Source organism: Natator depressus, chromosome 6 (genome assembly GCF_965152275.1).
Source record: "Natator depressus isolate rNatDep1 chromosome 6, rNatDep2.hap1, whole genome shotgun sequence".
Lineage (NCBI taxonomy): Eukaryota > Metazoa > Chordata > Testudines > Cheloniidae > Natator > Natator depressus.
Window position 1 is genome coordinate 65,578,839 of NC_134239.1, and position 16,931 is coordinate 65,595,769.

The 16,931-nt window shown below is 39.3% G+C and overlaps 1 protein-coding gene across 1 annotated transcript in view; it reads left to right on the top strand.

Moving 5' to 3' along the window:
- PCNX1 (pecanex 1) overlaps positions 1 to 16,931 on the top strand; it is a 133,656-nt gene that overhangs the window by 48,413 nt on the left and 68,312 nt on the right. The window contains exons 7-8 of the mRNA XM_074955581.1: positions 5,041 to 5,173; positions 10,577 to 10,761. Of these exons, the coding sequence (XP_074811682.1) occupies positions 5,041 to 5,173; positions 10,577 to 10,761 (318 nt within the window). The remainder of the gene's footprint in view (positions 1 to 5,040; positions 5,174 to 10,576; positions 10,762 to 16,931) is intronic.

Sequence of the window (16,931 nt, forward strand, 5' to 3'; positions counted from 1 at the left end):
CATTAGTACCAGGGGTAGTCATAGGTGGACTGCAGGCCAAATCCGGACCTCCAGACACTTTTGAGCGGACCCCAAAATCTTTTTATATACTTTTTTTTAAATTATTTTCTCTGGAATCTTGACCTTGCCTGTTCTTTGACCAGGACATTCGTACCTTGACAAAAAAGAATTGACATTAGGATCAGGTTTAAACTAAACTGAAATATGTCCACACCAAGGTTTGCACTGTTCAGTGGAACCTAGCTAATCTGGTGCTAGTTTGTATGCAGGCCAGGCCATAGTAATAAAACCCCTGAGCAACTACATCAGTGGGTAAAACATGAATGTAGATCAGAGTTCTTGGCTTCACTTTGCTGCTGCTTGGGGAAAAAGCTATAAATCACAACAGTCAGGCAATCAGCAGTTTGCAGTGGAGGGAGGACTAAAACAAAACAGAGGCTGAGGGTGGGATAAACTAATTAAGACACCCCTCGCTCTCATCTGTTTTTTGTAGGATCTGGACGCAGGCAGGCAGAGACTGTCTCATCCAGAAATCAGGGAGGGATGCTGCACATCTAACACCCAAAGGCTTCCATGAAAGACAGACTTCTCCTCTCCCGCACACCCCAGGCAGGCTCTGGGGTGCTCTGGGATACGTTCTACTTAATCTTCCTCCCAACAGCTGGAAGTATGGGTTGGTGGGCTGTGTTTCTCACTGAAGTTTTTGTTGGGCCTCCACAATAGGTCTTGTATTGATCTCTGAGCTGTAGCATGCATATCTAGTTAATGTGTGTCTTGTAAACTTCACGTCCCAATTTTCATATCTTGGAAATAGATAGTAACAAGTTTCAGATGGCTCATTAAAATAAATCGCTAAACAGAAGGAAAAGTTTAACTTTTTCAAACACACCTTAACATTGTAGAATTTCAAAACTTGAGAGCCAAAGGTTGTATTGTAAGCAGAACTTTCCAAGACAGACATTTATGATCCTGGGGAGCCTTGCTTATGTAAACTGATTTACTTCAAAGATTGACTTTGACCCACTGAAACTGGGCTTTTTATGAAGTGAAGATGCAACTACTGAATGAGCTAGTTTTAAGAGAATTACAATAATCCTGTTACACTTTGCTAATAATATAGAACTATTTGTTCCTGTAATATTAAGATTACATATACACTCCACCTTCCTTATAACATACATGAATTTAGATTGATTGATTTTATGGTAGTGCCTTTCTTAGTCTAGAAATCTTCCCAAAATAATTCTGTGAGGTGAGTCTTGTGAGTGATGCCGTAGACAGTGGAACCAGTCCTGCACTCTTCAGTAAACACAAAATTCCTGCATTGTAGAGTAGAATCAGTTTTACTGAGAGCGAGTGTTGGCCAAGACCCAACAAAGGTTATCTGCCTCTCAAATGTAAATGCTATTGGCTTTTGAAACTTACATGTGAACGCAGATGCTAGACCTCTATCAAAGGTCTTAAGAGCCCAAGTTTTTGTATGGACCACAAGTTCACAATCCCCAGATGGTAGCACTGTACAAATGTGAGTTAATACTATTCAGTCTAGATAAACTGCCCTCCTAAAGGAGGTTGTAATAAACATCAATTCTGCTCAAATACTGACTTACCAAATAACCTTCTGTTCAACACTAAAGGAACTTTACATTCTAAAATAAAGCTGTCATCATCATGGTTAAACAAATTCTAGAGTGGGATAGAAACTGGCTTAGGAACTTAATCTTCCATTACTACCGGTGGCAGGCATTTTGCTTGAGATTTATCAGCCTCCATCCCCTTTCTTCAAGCATAGGGTCAGATACAAAAGTACTAACTTTCTTTTAAATGTACTTAGTCTTACATGTTCATAATGATGCAGTGCTTTAAATCTTGTGCACTTTCAGAATGATGAACTTTGCCTTTTTGAAAAAGCAAACAAATTAAACTTGTTCAGCCTGATGTCTTAATGGTCTTGTTTAAGTTGTTTTAAACTGGAATGCCATTCTTTCTGTGCCACTAGTTTGTTCTTTGTTTACATTAGACTGAGTTTCTTGCTTGCAGCTTTGACATGTAGCTTCTTGAGAGGACAGACTTATATAACATTCACTAACGCATAACTATTCAGTGGTCTGAATTTGACCGTAGGAGAGGGCCTTGCAGTTGAAAGCTGTGTTTGTCCTGCAGTCAAAAGAAGTAATACATAATGGCTCTCATACAAGCGATTGGGTGGCCTACTTGCAACTAAGTCCCAAAATAGCCTCTCTTGGTTAGAGAGGCTGCAATGCATCTGAGGGCTGCCCTTGCTACCCTTAGGGAAAGTCTTAAGATCATGAAAAACCCCAATAGGAGTCACTGTCAGATAATCTAGAATATTGTGTACACAAAAATTACATTAAAAGAACAACATTAAGGTTGCAAAGTCAAGCATGCATAAGCTAGTAAATGTCAGAATTGCGGTTGCTTGTTGCAAGCTTAATTAGATCCCCCTGTGCATACGTACTCTGATATAGTCCTTAATTACCTGATCAATTTTTTTCCACAGGACCCCTTCTTCATTCAGTGTACAGAATGGACAGTGATCAGTCAATGAGCAACTATTTCACTATTTTGTTTTCTCCACATTGTTCATTGTGTGGTCCCAGGCCCCTGTTTTGTCCTTCCTATTCAAATTCTGCTCTATAGACAAAATTATTAACTTTCTTTTGAGATTTCTCTGTGGCATTCATCACTATTCATCCTTGTGGAGCACTCAAAGACTAATGAATTTATTTTCAAAACCCCATTGTGATGTGAGTAGGGTGATGTTATCCCTGTTTTATAGGCCTACAACCTGGTTTTTGAGAATGATTTTAGAAGTTTATAGCACTTAATATGTTTAAGAGAGAGCTCCCATTGACTTCAGTTGCCGTGATGAATGCTCAGCACTTTTTGTAAATCAGACCCCAGGATCGGAAGTCAGACAACCAAAACATGAGGAATACCACACAATTAGTGACCATCTGTGAAAAGGTTGATATAAGTGACTTGAATAGAATCATATAGGAACTGTGTGACACAGGCAGAAATAGAATTCAGTTCAATTCTCCAGGGCAGTTCTTCAGAGAATTCAGTTATTTTCCAGCAGTCCCCTGCCTCATTCACTATATGCCTTCCAGTTTCTTCAAAAAGGGAAGCAGGGGTTCTATAGCCAACAGTCTCCTTTCAGTATACACCTCTGAATCATCTCCAGGGCAGGTCCATCCTGTACATTGAATGGGAAGGGGGGGGTCTCTAGTATATGATCATGTAACTAAAGATTATATAAAAGCGTATGCACAAGGGGGCTGAATTAAGGTTTTATGTAGTCTTAACTCTGCAATTTCCAAACTTTGAGTTCTTGACTTTTCAACACTGATGTTCTTTTAATGTAGATTTTGTGTGTGTGTATCTTCCTATCTTTTAAAAAAGCAAACCGAAAAAGCAGAAATGCCATGTGCTATATTGATACTCATATGGGTCATCAGCAGGGTTGGAGCCTTCAGATACACAGCACAGACCTCTGCTGACTTAATGGCAGTAAATGATAGTAATGGTAGGTAGTCCTCCTCTGTGTGGTCCAGCATGAGAGTGGGATAGAGAGTGTCTTTCAAATATTTGCTGACAGCAAATGAACGGTGAGACTCAGGAATAATGGGCTTTATTCCAGATTTTAGAGAGGGAGTGTTCTTTACAGGGCTCACTTCCTGTCTACCCCCGAACATAACCTCTTCTGTCCCATCTTCTCCAACCTGTCATTGTTCCAGTCCTTTCTCTTTTCTATCCCTGGCTCCTCATTGTAGTACTATTCTGCTCAACTAGCCAGTCCCAGTCTCCACTGCTCAGGCTTCTTATTTCAGTCCACTCTCTGTGCTCAGTAAATCTTACCCTCATCCCTCCAGACTCCCAGTCCCAGTTCTCCTCTTGTGCCCCAGCTTCTCATGAATATCTCCCCATACCTGTTTCTTCCTGTCTCACTGGTTCTCCATTCCAGTTTCCTTGCCCCATCTAGTCCTCCTAGGTTCACTGGTCCCGTTGTCATCTATTCTGCCTTCATATCAGGTAGTTTACTCCTTTAGAATGTCTGAACCCAGCAGGAGAGTCATTGAAAGCACAGAAGAGACAAGTGCCCTGCCCTCAGTTAAGGTGTCCAGACCTGGACCCAGAATGGCCTGCGGCAGCCCAGAGCTGAAAAAGGAGGAAAAGTCATCCTCTGCCCTGGGCAGAAAAAGGCCCAATACAGATACATTTTTCTGGGAATTTAGCTGCTCAAATGTAAGATGACGCCACTGAGCGTGTGTGAACTAACTAACTTTTATTTCTAAGGTTTATCTTTGACCAAATATGGGAAATTTTTTCACAGAGATGGAAAAAGGTACATCTCTGACACACAGGCCACCTTGCTGCCACTCCCTGCTTCAAAAGATGGAGACTAGAGCTTTCCAAGGAAAAGTACATATGTTTTCCCATGTTAAAAGATTTTTTTCTCTAGCTTTGTTCTTGGAAACAGCTGAAGAATTCTGGCTGAAATTTCTCAAAAATTCAGCCTGAGGCAAACACCCAGCATAGAAACCTTCAGACCAAATGATTCAAGTTTGGTGAAAGTTATGTGCAACTGAAAAGAGGGTCCTATAATGGGAAGTATCAAGCAACCTTAATAGGCACTGGTACCAACTGCACATAATTTATTCCTTCCATTAGGGAGCTGGAGAAGTTAATCCAGTTCCCTTCCCAGCAAAATCTAAAGTTTTGAAGAAAATAGACAAAACTTTTTGGAATCCTGGCTATTTGGACATGGGGAAAGACCAGTAGGGTGTATATTTAAAGGAAATATAAATCTATCTATAATAATTGTGCTTTTGTGATCCTATTTAAGGTAAAAGATGACAGTAGTAAATGACTTGAGTACAGTAAGTGAAAAGACCTAGTTTCTCTTGCTGCAAAATTCATTAATTGGGGTGTGGGTGGGGGAAGGGAGAGACTTCAGTTGCTGTGTATATAACTGGGGCTGGGTTCCTGTTTGACCTAAAGTCTGTCTTGATGCAGCAGCACAAGCCAGCGAGGAGACTGTCATGTTTCACCGTGAACGCAGCACATTTAGGCGTCAGGCAGTACGGCGCCGGCACAATGCAGGGAGTAACCCCACCCCTCCCACATTGCTCATCGGATCGCCCCTCAGGTATGGTATCTAAATATTCCACCATCTTTAGCATGCATGCAGCAGACTACATATTTCCCACACCCCCTAGCATTTCCAAAAAGTACTTCCCTTCTCTCCTCACCTTTAACCTTTTTGGGCTGTCTCTGCATGTCTTTGGACTAGTTGAATTTGTGCATGTGTACGTGGCACTTTTTCCCCCACAATGACAAGGTTAGCCTATCTCAACATGGCACATGTGGGTTTAGATCAACCACAAAACAAATGAATGGTAACAAACTGACTTTTACTCAGTTCTTTCACTTTAATTTTGTGTCAAATCTTTAGATAGTTTAAATTTCAATCATAAATAAGAAAATGTTAAATCAGCATCTCTTTTTTTCTCCCAAGGGGGAAGAGGAGAATAGGAGTACCCACACTTCTCAGGGACTGTAGCGGGGAAGAGATCTGCACCATAAAATTAGCAGGATAATGTAAACAGCTAAACCGTCCTGCAAATGTTCTAAATCTTAGAATGCAGCAAACCACTGCATAAAGAGCCAGGAATCAACCCTGTCAAAATAGAAGTCTTTGAAATAATTCATAAACTATCGTAATCTTGTTTTTAAATGTAATAAATTCCATAATTTATTGTTGCTTGGTGCTAACTCTCCTTATATACTGATTACTTTAACATCCATTTGGTACTTGATATATCTGTGTATTCTTAAGGCCTGTCCTTAACCTTCTAAGTTAACAGTTAATTGCTCCCAATATTGTGAGCTCTCCATCTTTAAATTTCAGTAATACTCTTGTAATTTCTTTTAGTAAAAGAGTGCAGAAATTGAGCAAACTAATGCCTTAAATCTTTAATACTGTCTAAACCAAACAGTTCGTAAGCAGGAGGCAGGGAATCATGGCTTCACCATGGCACTCCTGAAGCAACATCTGATGAAGTGGGTTTTAGCCCACAAAAGCTTATGCCCAAATTTAATTTGTTAGTCTCTAAGGTGCCACAAGTACTCATTCTTTTTGCTCATACAGACTAACACAGCTACCACTCTGAAACTACTAGACAGAATTTCTAAAATATCTTGGATATCAGGATTGATGCTTGCAAGGTCTTGCTTTTAAACACTTGGCATCGATTTTTCTATTCTTTGGGGCAAAAGGAGAGACACACTTAAGTAAGAATGTACACTTCTTCCTTCCCACTTTGAAGATCACATTTTATCCTGAAGAAAATGTAAAACTAGTGTAAAACAGCTTACACTTTCCCACATTCCTCCCCAGTTTGGTCATCTTCTATTTGATCCTAAAAATAAGGTGCAGAATTTGACTTTCCACGGAGTGGCTCATCCTAGTTTTAAGGGAGTGGTGGTGAGAGGAAGTTTAAAATCTGCTTTCTGTGTCTGAAGCTTACTCAAGTGTGTCTTCCATTTTCCCCCAAATGTGGGCATTTCTCCATTGTTCCCACATTAAAGATCAGTTGTTTTTTCTCTCCCCTTGATATCAGAGTTGCATTGGTTTATTGCAGGTATATAGGCATGCTCCTCCTGAATTTTGGAAGCCACTTTTTAGTGAAGATGCATAGGTGTGACCCTAGGCACTTGTAATCAGCTGCAGAGACAGTGCCAATGAGAGGGAGAAACTGCCCAAGGGACAGGAGCTCAAGAAGCTCAGATAACTGAAGTTAGACTAGAGTATAGTTAAGGAGTAAATAGTGATAACTTGGCTTCTGATACCCATCTAGCCAACTTTCATTATTCAAGATACAAGTTAGTGAGGTGCATTTTTATTGGCTATTACAGTACATAGCAATACTTAATTGAGTTGATTTTTTTAAAAATAAATGTTACTAAAGGGAAAAATAGATGTTGATCTTTATTCTTATTGAACATAGATGATTTCAAAACAATAAAAAAAAAAGTGAATAACTTAACAGTTAGGGCCATAGCAACTCTCCGTACTTTGAGTCACCTCTGTCTGCTCTGCATCATGTTCACTTGCATTGTGTTCTCTGCTCTTCTGACGGAGGGTAGAGCAATTGTGTTTTGTCTGTAGGAGATCATGCAGATCAGTGTGAGCACTAATCATTATACATCAGCCTAAGAATGGTAACGTCTGTGACTTCTATGGATCAGAGAGAGCAGAATAGGAAGCAAATGAGGAACTATCTCAGATGTCCCTGCTGCTTAAAACTGGAGTTGGCAGCTGCCTCCTTCTCCCCACTAATATAGGCACCAAGATTTCCATGACACGGTTGCCTCTGACAAACAGGTGGATCTTGTTGTGGGGACAATGAGAGTGCTGAACTTTAAGGACATAACTTCTTATTCAAAGACAAAAATTCAAGAACGAGAGAACATAGAAAAATTCTGGCCAAGTAAATTATCTTCTTTATACGTGTTGCCCATGCCCTGATTTGTTCCTGTGTAAACGAAAACCGGAACCCATTATCTCAGATCTCTGAACATCTACAAAGAAGCATATCACCAGGAATAAACGGAAATTAAGTATTTGAAATATACATGCAGAGCCAAATACTGGTAGCAGACACCCTACTAACAGTATTATTTGTGATGCTGGCTAGGAGCCAAATATAGTTTAAAATGTCTTAGCCTATTTTTTTAATCTGACTGCCAGTCAACTAGTGTTACAAATGACCTCATTTTTAGAGCAAAGAGGGTCACTGGTTATTTGTCACAAATTTGTTTGAGATACAAACTGAAATTTATTTGGAAATTATTCATGTTAAATATTCTTCAGACTTCAATATAACTAGTAGAAATAAAGTTGCTCCCTTTTTTGTGTGTAACTTGGTGTTAATGGGAGTTGTATGTGCACTGAAGAGACCCGTGAAGTAAGAAATAAAAACTTAGTGTGCAAAAAAGAAATGCAGAGAAAAATATGAATATATTCCGTTATGAACTGATTTTAGTAATTATGGGAAAAGTGTTGATCACTGCAAATATGTAGGCATTTCCTATCTCTGCTAATAGGAAGTGGTTCTCTATCTTGTTCCTGTATTGCTAATAAACTCTATTGCTTCAAATTTTAAACTTTAATAACAGTTAGGCATATTAACCTTTAGTTGCCCTGATACTGTTTTTCTTTAATACTCTTGTCAATGAGACTTTTCTTTCCTAATCTCTTGACTGTGGCATAATATTAGATGTCATAGAGATATAGTCATTAGAAGACCTGTGCAATCCCATCTGAAGTTTCCAACATACATTTTTTTACAAGGGTGTCTCAGTAGTGAAACATTTTATTAAAATAGACTAATTGCATTGCATAACTAGACATTTGGCCATGAAAAAGATTTTTCAATTAAAATCTCCAGTAAACTCTGAAGGCATGGTGGTAAAATAAATGCGTGGACATACATTGCCCCATTTAAAAACAGACTACTTCCAAGCTCCCTGATAAGTACCAGTAGTGTGCTGGGCACTTCAGACATAATGTTGTACACTTCAGTGTACATGACAATTTGTACTAGTGTCAGACTTTAGATTTGACTTCTAAATTTACTTGTGTTTGAAATGGAATGGCTCCAGAAGCTTTTCGTGTTCAGAATTATCTTGTGGACGAGACAGAATAACACTCCTTGTTGGATATTCTATAAAACTGTTACTCAGTGTTTTGCTTTCTTCTTGTCATACGGTTTGATAGCTAAAAGAAGTTAAGTACAATTTTTAACTTATAGCTGTGTTTGAATGAAAATCTATTCAGATAATTATAGGCTGTTTAGGTTAGCTTTATTGCTCTTCTGGGTAATGCTCAAATGAGACAATGAAGCATTCTTGAGGGATGATGTATCTTTGAATCTTACTTCCCTAAAGGCTTCTGTTGCCATGTAGCTCACAGAGAGCCTTGTCTACAGCAGCAAAACAGTGAATTAAATAAGGTTGAAAAGCATTCAAACCCGAATATGTTAAAATATGGTAGTAGTGACTTGCAAGCTTGCTTTTCTCCATGTGCTGTGTGCATGTCTGTTTTATTTTGCATGTGCTTTTTTTAACACTAATTCTTAGTACATAATCTTGTGATTTTTCCAATGATTTTTAAGAAGGGAACTGAAAAGCAGAAGTTCTAGAATATATTCTGTTGCTGTAATCAGGTATAGTCCACACACATACTTTTATATATACTTAGTTATTGCCTTCTTAGTCAGAACAGCATATTCCTTAAAGGCACCGGAAACCACCTACATTTTGAACTGCGAAAGGGAATGGACAGTGATGTTCTGTGCACACAGGAAACTTGTTTTGCCCAAGCAAACCATAAAATATACAACATATCAGGGTCCTCAAATAAGATAACTTCTTATTTGATAAAAGAAATTGATATAAATAGCCTAGTATGTGATCTGCTAGAATATATGCGATTTTAAAAATGTCTGGGACTTTTTTGCTACTTCATTTTAGAAGATTTTAGTCATGGCTTGATATAACCACCTACAGTGTGTTACTCTGCCCATTTTTTGTCCTTTCAGATCTGTTTCTGTTGAATAATAAGACTTTTTATCAAAAAGGTAGTTTTGAAGTGGAAATAGGTAGTAAGAGGAAAATAGTATTTTAAGAACTTTTAAAACTGGAAGGGAAATAGTTCTGCTGTAAATGCCTCTTGACCCTAGGTAGAAGTATTTGAAAAGTTATTTCTTGGTGCATGTATATCTTTGGGCTTAAAAGAATCTCTGGTCTTTATAACAAAACTGGGTGTTAATAGTTCTAATGGAATGTTGCCACAATAATCAGTTTAAAAAAAATCCAAACTAATAACATTAGAAATTTAGTTTTAAAGTTTTATTTTACAAAGGTTTTGTACTCCATTCAGCTTGAACAGGTAAGCCACATAAAACAATATATCCAGAGTTTATGTAACTACAGTCCAGTTACTTGTTAGGGCTACTCCAGAGTTTGACTAGTAACTTGGCCTGAAGGTGTAGAAAACAGAGTGTAGTTGGACAGCCAGCAGGCAAGCAAATGCTCCTGTGGGTCCCTGACAAAAGCAAATAGTAAAGAGTTCAGTAGCTCTTGCTTTGAGAAGCACCAGGGGCACATAACTATCTGTGACACCATCTTTTTAATAGTTAAGTATTTTTTTAAAAGTTAAAGTAATATCTTACACAACTTTGCCATTTCACATGCAAATGCACACATCACTAGAATAGCATTATGTGGGGCTTAAGGACAAATTAAAAAGCAGTAAGAATAAGCAATTTTTAAATGGTGTAGTAGAGGATATATATTTATTTAGCTAACTTCTAAATACTCTGCTCTACAGTACTCCTGAGTTGTGATAGCCTATTTAGTAGGCCTAATGGCTTTCTTATGGTATGCTTTATTTTAACTTTGTCTTTTTTTAATAGTTTTGTTTCATCACTTCTAGCTATTTTTTATTCTTCCCTGTAATGTTTCCCCAATCCATGTTTTTTCGTAGCCTTCAAGATGGTCAGCAAGACCAGCAATCCACAACACAGGTCAAAGTCCAGTCCTGCCCCCCTTCCCAGGCAGCTGTGCTCAGCGCTAGCGCCTCCTTGCTGGTGAGAAATGGGAGTGTCCACTTAGAAGCATCACATGACAATGCATCTGCTGTAGGCGGTAGCAGTTTGCACGATGAACTTGGTATGCAGGCCTTATGTAACCTTGGTGACATGGAAGTTTTAATGCCACAGATTTATGGGTAATAATGCACTGAAATTAATTTAAACTGAGATCTTCATTTCAGAAATGTGTGGGTGCATTTCTTAAAGGGAAATATTACTTCTGGTCAGTTCCCCACTCCTTCATAATTATTCCTTCCCCTCTCCCCATTTCCTTTAGCAAATACACTTTGAAAACACCCTTAAAAGAGGCATAGATTTAAAGGATGCTCTATGTGCTTTCATGACTTGAACAGCACAATAGTTCCAGTATATACACTCATTAGAAGTGGCTGAATTAGCTATCTTGGTCTCTATTGACTCGATTTCATTTTGGTCACAGAGTTTAGCAGGGATTGAAGTCTATATTTTTCTGGTTCAGGAGGATGAGTGTTTAAAAATGTACTAGCCCTGAAAGCATCTTTTTATGGTCTCCAAAGAATTTCTGCTCCCAGTGGGCCATGATATATTGGACCTTCAAATGTGTGTGGAGGGGTTAGGGTGAGGAGGGTGAGAAATCATAGGAAGTGGAATACAGACAATGTCAGTTACTGCAAGTTACATTTGAAAGAAGTCAGAAGCTTAATTCAAATTAAGGCATCTTATTGTTTGTATTTCTGAGATTGTCTCCTAATAAAATTTTAAGTTACTTGAATGTTATGCTGCTGCCGTAATAAGCATTTAGGTACCATGATCAGGAAGATATCTTCTGCATGTAACTTTACTGGTCAGTTTGAAAAAATTCCAGACTTTTTCCCTCCTTGTCAGTCTTCTCTCATTCACTGGGCCATTTTAGTGCCTTTGTACATACAGTATACTTTTTAAATCAAGAGGTCTTAAAGCACTTAGCAAATATTAATTAAACCACTCAGCCACTTCTGTAAGGTCAGTAAAATCATTAGAGATGGGGAAACTGAGACACAGTAATGTGAAGTGACTTGCCCAAGGTGATACAATCTCATTAGAGATAGAGATGAACTAAGGCAGTGGTTCTCAAACTTATTTCATTGGGCCCCCCTTCTTTGTGTTTGTAGTCATTTACAACCCCCACAAGTACATATAGTGCCACCCAGATCTGAAGGCAGAGTAGAGAGCAGTAGCTGCTGGCTGGGCACCCAGAATGAAGGCAGCACCACACCAGAAGCAGCTCAGAAGTAAGGGTGGCAGTATGGAAAGGGATATTCATCAATATCACTTTTCACAGCTGACTTAGTGCCCCATTGCCATCCTTACTATTGTGCTGCTGCATCTGCTACCCTGGGCTGACAGCTGGAGCCTCACCAGTGAGGGATTGGGAGGGTGGAGGAAGGTAGCCCGAGCCTGGGCTGCCTCCCAGTGAGGAATTGAGGGACGGGGGGAAAAGAGCCCAGGCCTGGTGGCAGGCTCTAGCCGTCCCCTTTATCCCCGTCTCCTGGGTGTACACAGCCCTTCTGCATGAGCCCCAGCCACCTGGGGCTGACAGCCAGGGCTTTCTTTTTTTTTTAAAGGCACACAGCTCACACCTCCCTTGACACATTCCTTTGCCTCCTTTGGGAGGCCGGCCCCATAGTTTGAGAACCACTGGATTAAGGTGATTTCAAGGGGTCCTTTCTCTAAACAACAAACTGTGGTTCCTAACTTCAGCATGTAAACAACTGCTAATGATTTGGGCATCAACATGGGACTTCTGGTTTCCTGGGCAAAAAACACAGCAAAGATATTAAAATAGGGCACCTGTAACAATAACCTTTATCAATGACCGCTAATTATTTTAAGGATCTACCGATCACATGGTTTGAGTGCAGTTTTGTAAAATCATGATGATGTTAAACTAACAGCTAGTCTGTTTTAGACCTCACCAATAATCCTGCATTAGGAGATAAATGTGCAACATTTTATTCTTCACAGTGCAGATGAGAGAATTTAAAGAGTTGCTTTGTGTAGTGCACATTTTAAGTACAGTTTTAGCATAGAACTTACCCCTCAAAAGTATCTTCTGGTTCCATTGTCTGCAAATTTGAAAGCATAACTTTGCATTTCATGATATTGTGGTTTTATAACATTAACTGCAGAAATGTCAATCATACCCTTTCAAATCACTGACTTTTTTTTGTTCTGTTTTTAAACCTTGGAATGCTTGCAGTTTCTAGACAGCTAGCCAAATGATGTTGAAGGATATATGTCTCCATCAGATTCAAGCAGTACCACACTGAAATTCCAGATTTTGTCGTCTATTTAGTTTGAATCATTGAGTTCTCAATTGAGCATCAATCAGTGCAATTTGAGTGTTGCAGGAATTATGAAAGTGTGTTGCTTCTGCTCCATAAAGTTTTGTTCTTAAAGCAGGAACGCAGCCACATTATGTATGAAGAATACACCAGGACTGCAGCACTTACTCTTTGGGGACAGAATGAATTTTCTGAGAATTTACAAGTAAATGCCTTTATTAGTTTGAGTCAAAATTATTTTAAAACTGAAATTTTAAAATTTAGCACCTGGTGTCATAGTGCCCCGAATTTTTAATTGTTGCCTTCACTTCGCCACTGAACTAGATTGGGCTTTTTAAATCAGTTATCCTCTTTCTTGATTATGGACTCATAGCCTTTTGGACACAAAAGAAGTTCTTCTTAAAGTTTTACTTTAAGTCAGTAAATAAGTCAGTTTTACTCATTTTCCTGAGCTTTGATAAATTAACTAATTTGAAGCATCCTCCATTTTCCCACGTTGAATGTAATCTGATCATGATCACTGGTTCCAAGGCAACCACCAGATTCCAGTCCAGTGATTAATTCATTTTAATCCATCATAATGAGGTCCAAAATAGTTACCATGTGTTGGGTGCAAGACACTTCTTGTGTTAGGGAAGTATCTATAATTTTTAGAAACTCTAATGCTTTTTTACTGCTGGTTCCATGGGGCTGCCAGCATACTTCTCCCAAATTGAAGTCACCTATAACACAGTTTTTCTTTCTACGCGTTTTCAGACAGGTGCATTAGGAGTAACTCATCCTGTTCTTTGGCTTAATTAAGTGGTCTAATAGGCACCCCCTTTTTGGGGATTTTAGTTAACACAGTATCCATATTCATTCAAAATCTTGCAGTTCTGAGTTATCAATAACTGTAAAACAGGTAATATATAGTATCTTTAGTGCAGATTACAACCCCCACCTCTTTTACCCACTCAGTCGTTTGTAAACAGGTTATAACCAGAGATTTTAACAGTCCAGTCATGAAAATCATCCCACTGGGTTCAGTAATCAAATTTTCTTCTCATCAATGAGAATTTCCAACTCTTATAGCTTGTTAATCAATTCTAACATTGATACATAAGCAATTGAAAATGTTCTTCTCTTCATGTTCTTTGCCAAATTTGTTCAATTTGTTTAGGACATACAGAGTTTGTATTGCATTTGCTGCCTTAGCATACTCCCCTTGTGTTATTAGTTTTAATATTCTCCTCGCTGCTCCATCTTGTTCCCAACAAAGAAGATTAGGTCCCTTATCTGTGAGATCCAGGCTTTCTTGTTCATGCAACCCCATCTCTCACTGGAATGTGGCCCAAGATCCTTAAAACCAAAATTTTCAGCCTCACATGAATCATACAGCCAATGCGCCTCTTGTATTTTCTCCCTTCTCTTGCTCATGTGATTGGAAAGATCTGTGAGAAGACTTCCTCTTTAGCTCTCTTCCAAGATCCTAGAACCCTCCTATAATGTTGTAGTTCCATTTGATGTTGTCACTTGATCGCATGTGTATCATCACCACTGGAGACTTGCCAGAAAACTTCGTAATACTGCCCAATCTTGCCATTGTATCACATGTTGTATTTTTGCACCAGGGAGACAGCAACCCATCCTTTTGTGTCTCATATCCTTTGCTAAATGTTCTGTCCACTCTTCTGAATATGGAGTCTCTGATGAAAATTGCTTCCCTTCTTAAGAGGTTGAAGAATCTCTTTGGTAGCTGCTTGCTTCATATTGCAAGAGGCATCCATTAGATATGCCCCTAGTAGCTGTTCCATTCCTGCAGAGACAGGTTTCTTGGTTGTTGACTCACTGAGTATCTGAATTATGTGATAATTCTAGCTGGGTTGAATATCTGCTCAATTCATTCATTCTTTTGGTCACAAATCGCTGGTCTGATTCTTCAGTTGCTAATCTCTCCAGATCCCTTATCACACATCCTCCTTGTGGCATCTGTGTCAATGATGTCTGAATTTGGTTGACGAGACGTCTTCATTTTTCTCAAATGCTGTGTAGAGTTGAAATTTGCACTTCCAGACCAGGCATCTTCTCCTCCCGTATGTCCACGAACTTGCACGTCATGAAACCAGGAATCTTATTTCCTTCAGCAGAAAAGAAATCTTAGCACATCCAGGGCAGGGCATAGCAATTGTTCCCCCATCACTTGTATCTACAACCTGGTGTAGCCATACCTAAATGGAAGGAACCACACTTCCTCTTTAACTCCCCTGTCTAAAAGAGCTCCCCAGACTGAGTGCCATGTTGTTCTGAAAATCTGTTCTTGCAACCTGGGAGGCTTTTATATAGTATTAATTTAGCTCCTTATATTTCATAATGTGTTTCCAACTGGCAACTTAGTTTGAGGACAGTCTTTTGGTCGAATTTCTTTAGTTAAATAAGTCCTATGTTCTCAATTCGGTATTCTCTTCCCTGAGTTATAGGTTGGTAGCCACATCCAAGTACATTGTAATAGACTTTGTTTTGATCAAATCTTAATCTCACCATCCTTTTTAGCAATCTAAGTAAATACCGTATTAAAGTATTGGGATGTTAATATTGAGGGTTATAAGACTAGAACCAGAAACTCTTCAATTAAAATGCCCAACTCTGATACTGATTTCCTCCTAGTATTGGTCAGTCTTCAACTCATGCTAAGTTTTCTGTCTCTAAAATCAGAGCTTGAAAAGTCTGCTTGCACGTGTCACATAGGAAGTTTTCCTAGGTGAGTGCCATCGATTTATGCAAGATCTAAGCGGTCCTGTTTAAAAATAAATAAATAAATAAATCCGGCCCTTGCTCTTGCAAAGAGAACCTTCCGAACTTGAACAGTATGTAGAAATGCTGTGCTGTCTTAAGTTTGTAAACAGACTCTGCTGTTTTTCCAAGTTATGACGGTGTGAAAACTAATCTGATTATTATCCGCTTTCACTGGTGCTAAGCAGAACCCCCAGGTAGTAAAATCAGTTTCACCTATTGGTGCTTGGGAAGTCACTGAAGCCATCCTAACAGGAAAAGGACTCAAAAATAGAGGATGGGGAAAAGAGATACAGTAGCAGATACTTCCTGCTTGGCAGCAACCAGAAAGTTGAGGGAAAGGAGTAGTAGTAAAGGCCACCTCTATTGTAGTAGCCAGGAAGCTGAAAGAAAGGTAAAGTAATGGATAATCATAAGGCTAAGGTTTTGTCATGGTTATTATTAGTAAAAGTCAGGGACAAGTCACGGGCAATAAACAAAAATTCAAGGAAGCACATGACTTGTCTCTAACTTTTACTAAAAAATAACTGACAAAATGTGGCTAAGCCCGAGCCCTGCTGCGGGAGGGTAAAGAAAGGGGGGCGTGGTCCAGTGCCTGCCGGCATGGTGGCTAGAGCACAGAGGTCTGCCCGGGAATGGTGGCTTGGAGCTGCTGGGGTCTCCTGACAGCTCCAGCCTCACTGTCCTGGGGCTGACACAGAAAATGTCATTGAGGTTGCAGAAGTGGTGGATTCTGTGACCTCCGCGATATAATCTTAGCCTTAATCATAGGGCTGGAGGGGACCTCAACAGGTCATCTAGTCCAGTCCCCTGCACTCATGGCAGGATTAAGTATTATCTAGACCAGCCTTGACAGGTGTTTGTCTAACCTGCTTTTAAAAATCTCTAATGATGGAGGCTCCACAACCTCCCTAGGCGGTTGTTTAACCACCCTGACAAAGTTTTTTCCTTATATCCAACCTAAACTGCCCTTGCTGCAATTTAAGACCATTGCTTCTTGTCGTATCTTCAGGTTAAGGAGAACAGTTTTTCTCCCTCTGCCTTATAACTACCTTTTATGTATTGACAATTGTTATCATGTCCCCCCTCAGTCTTCTCTTCTCCAGACTAAACAAACCCAATTTTTTCAATCTTCCCTCATAGGTCATGTTTTCTAGACTTTTAATTATTTTTTGTT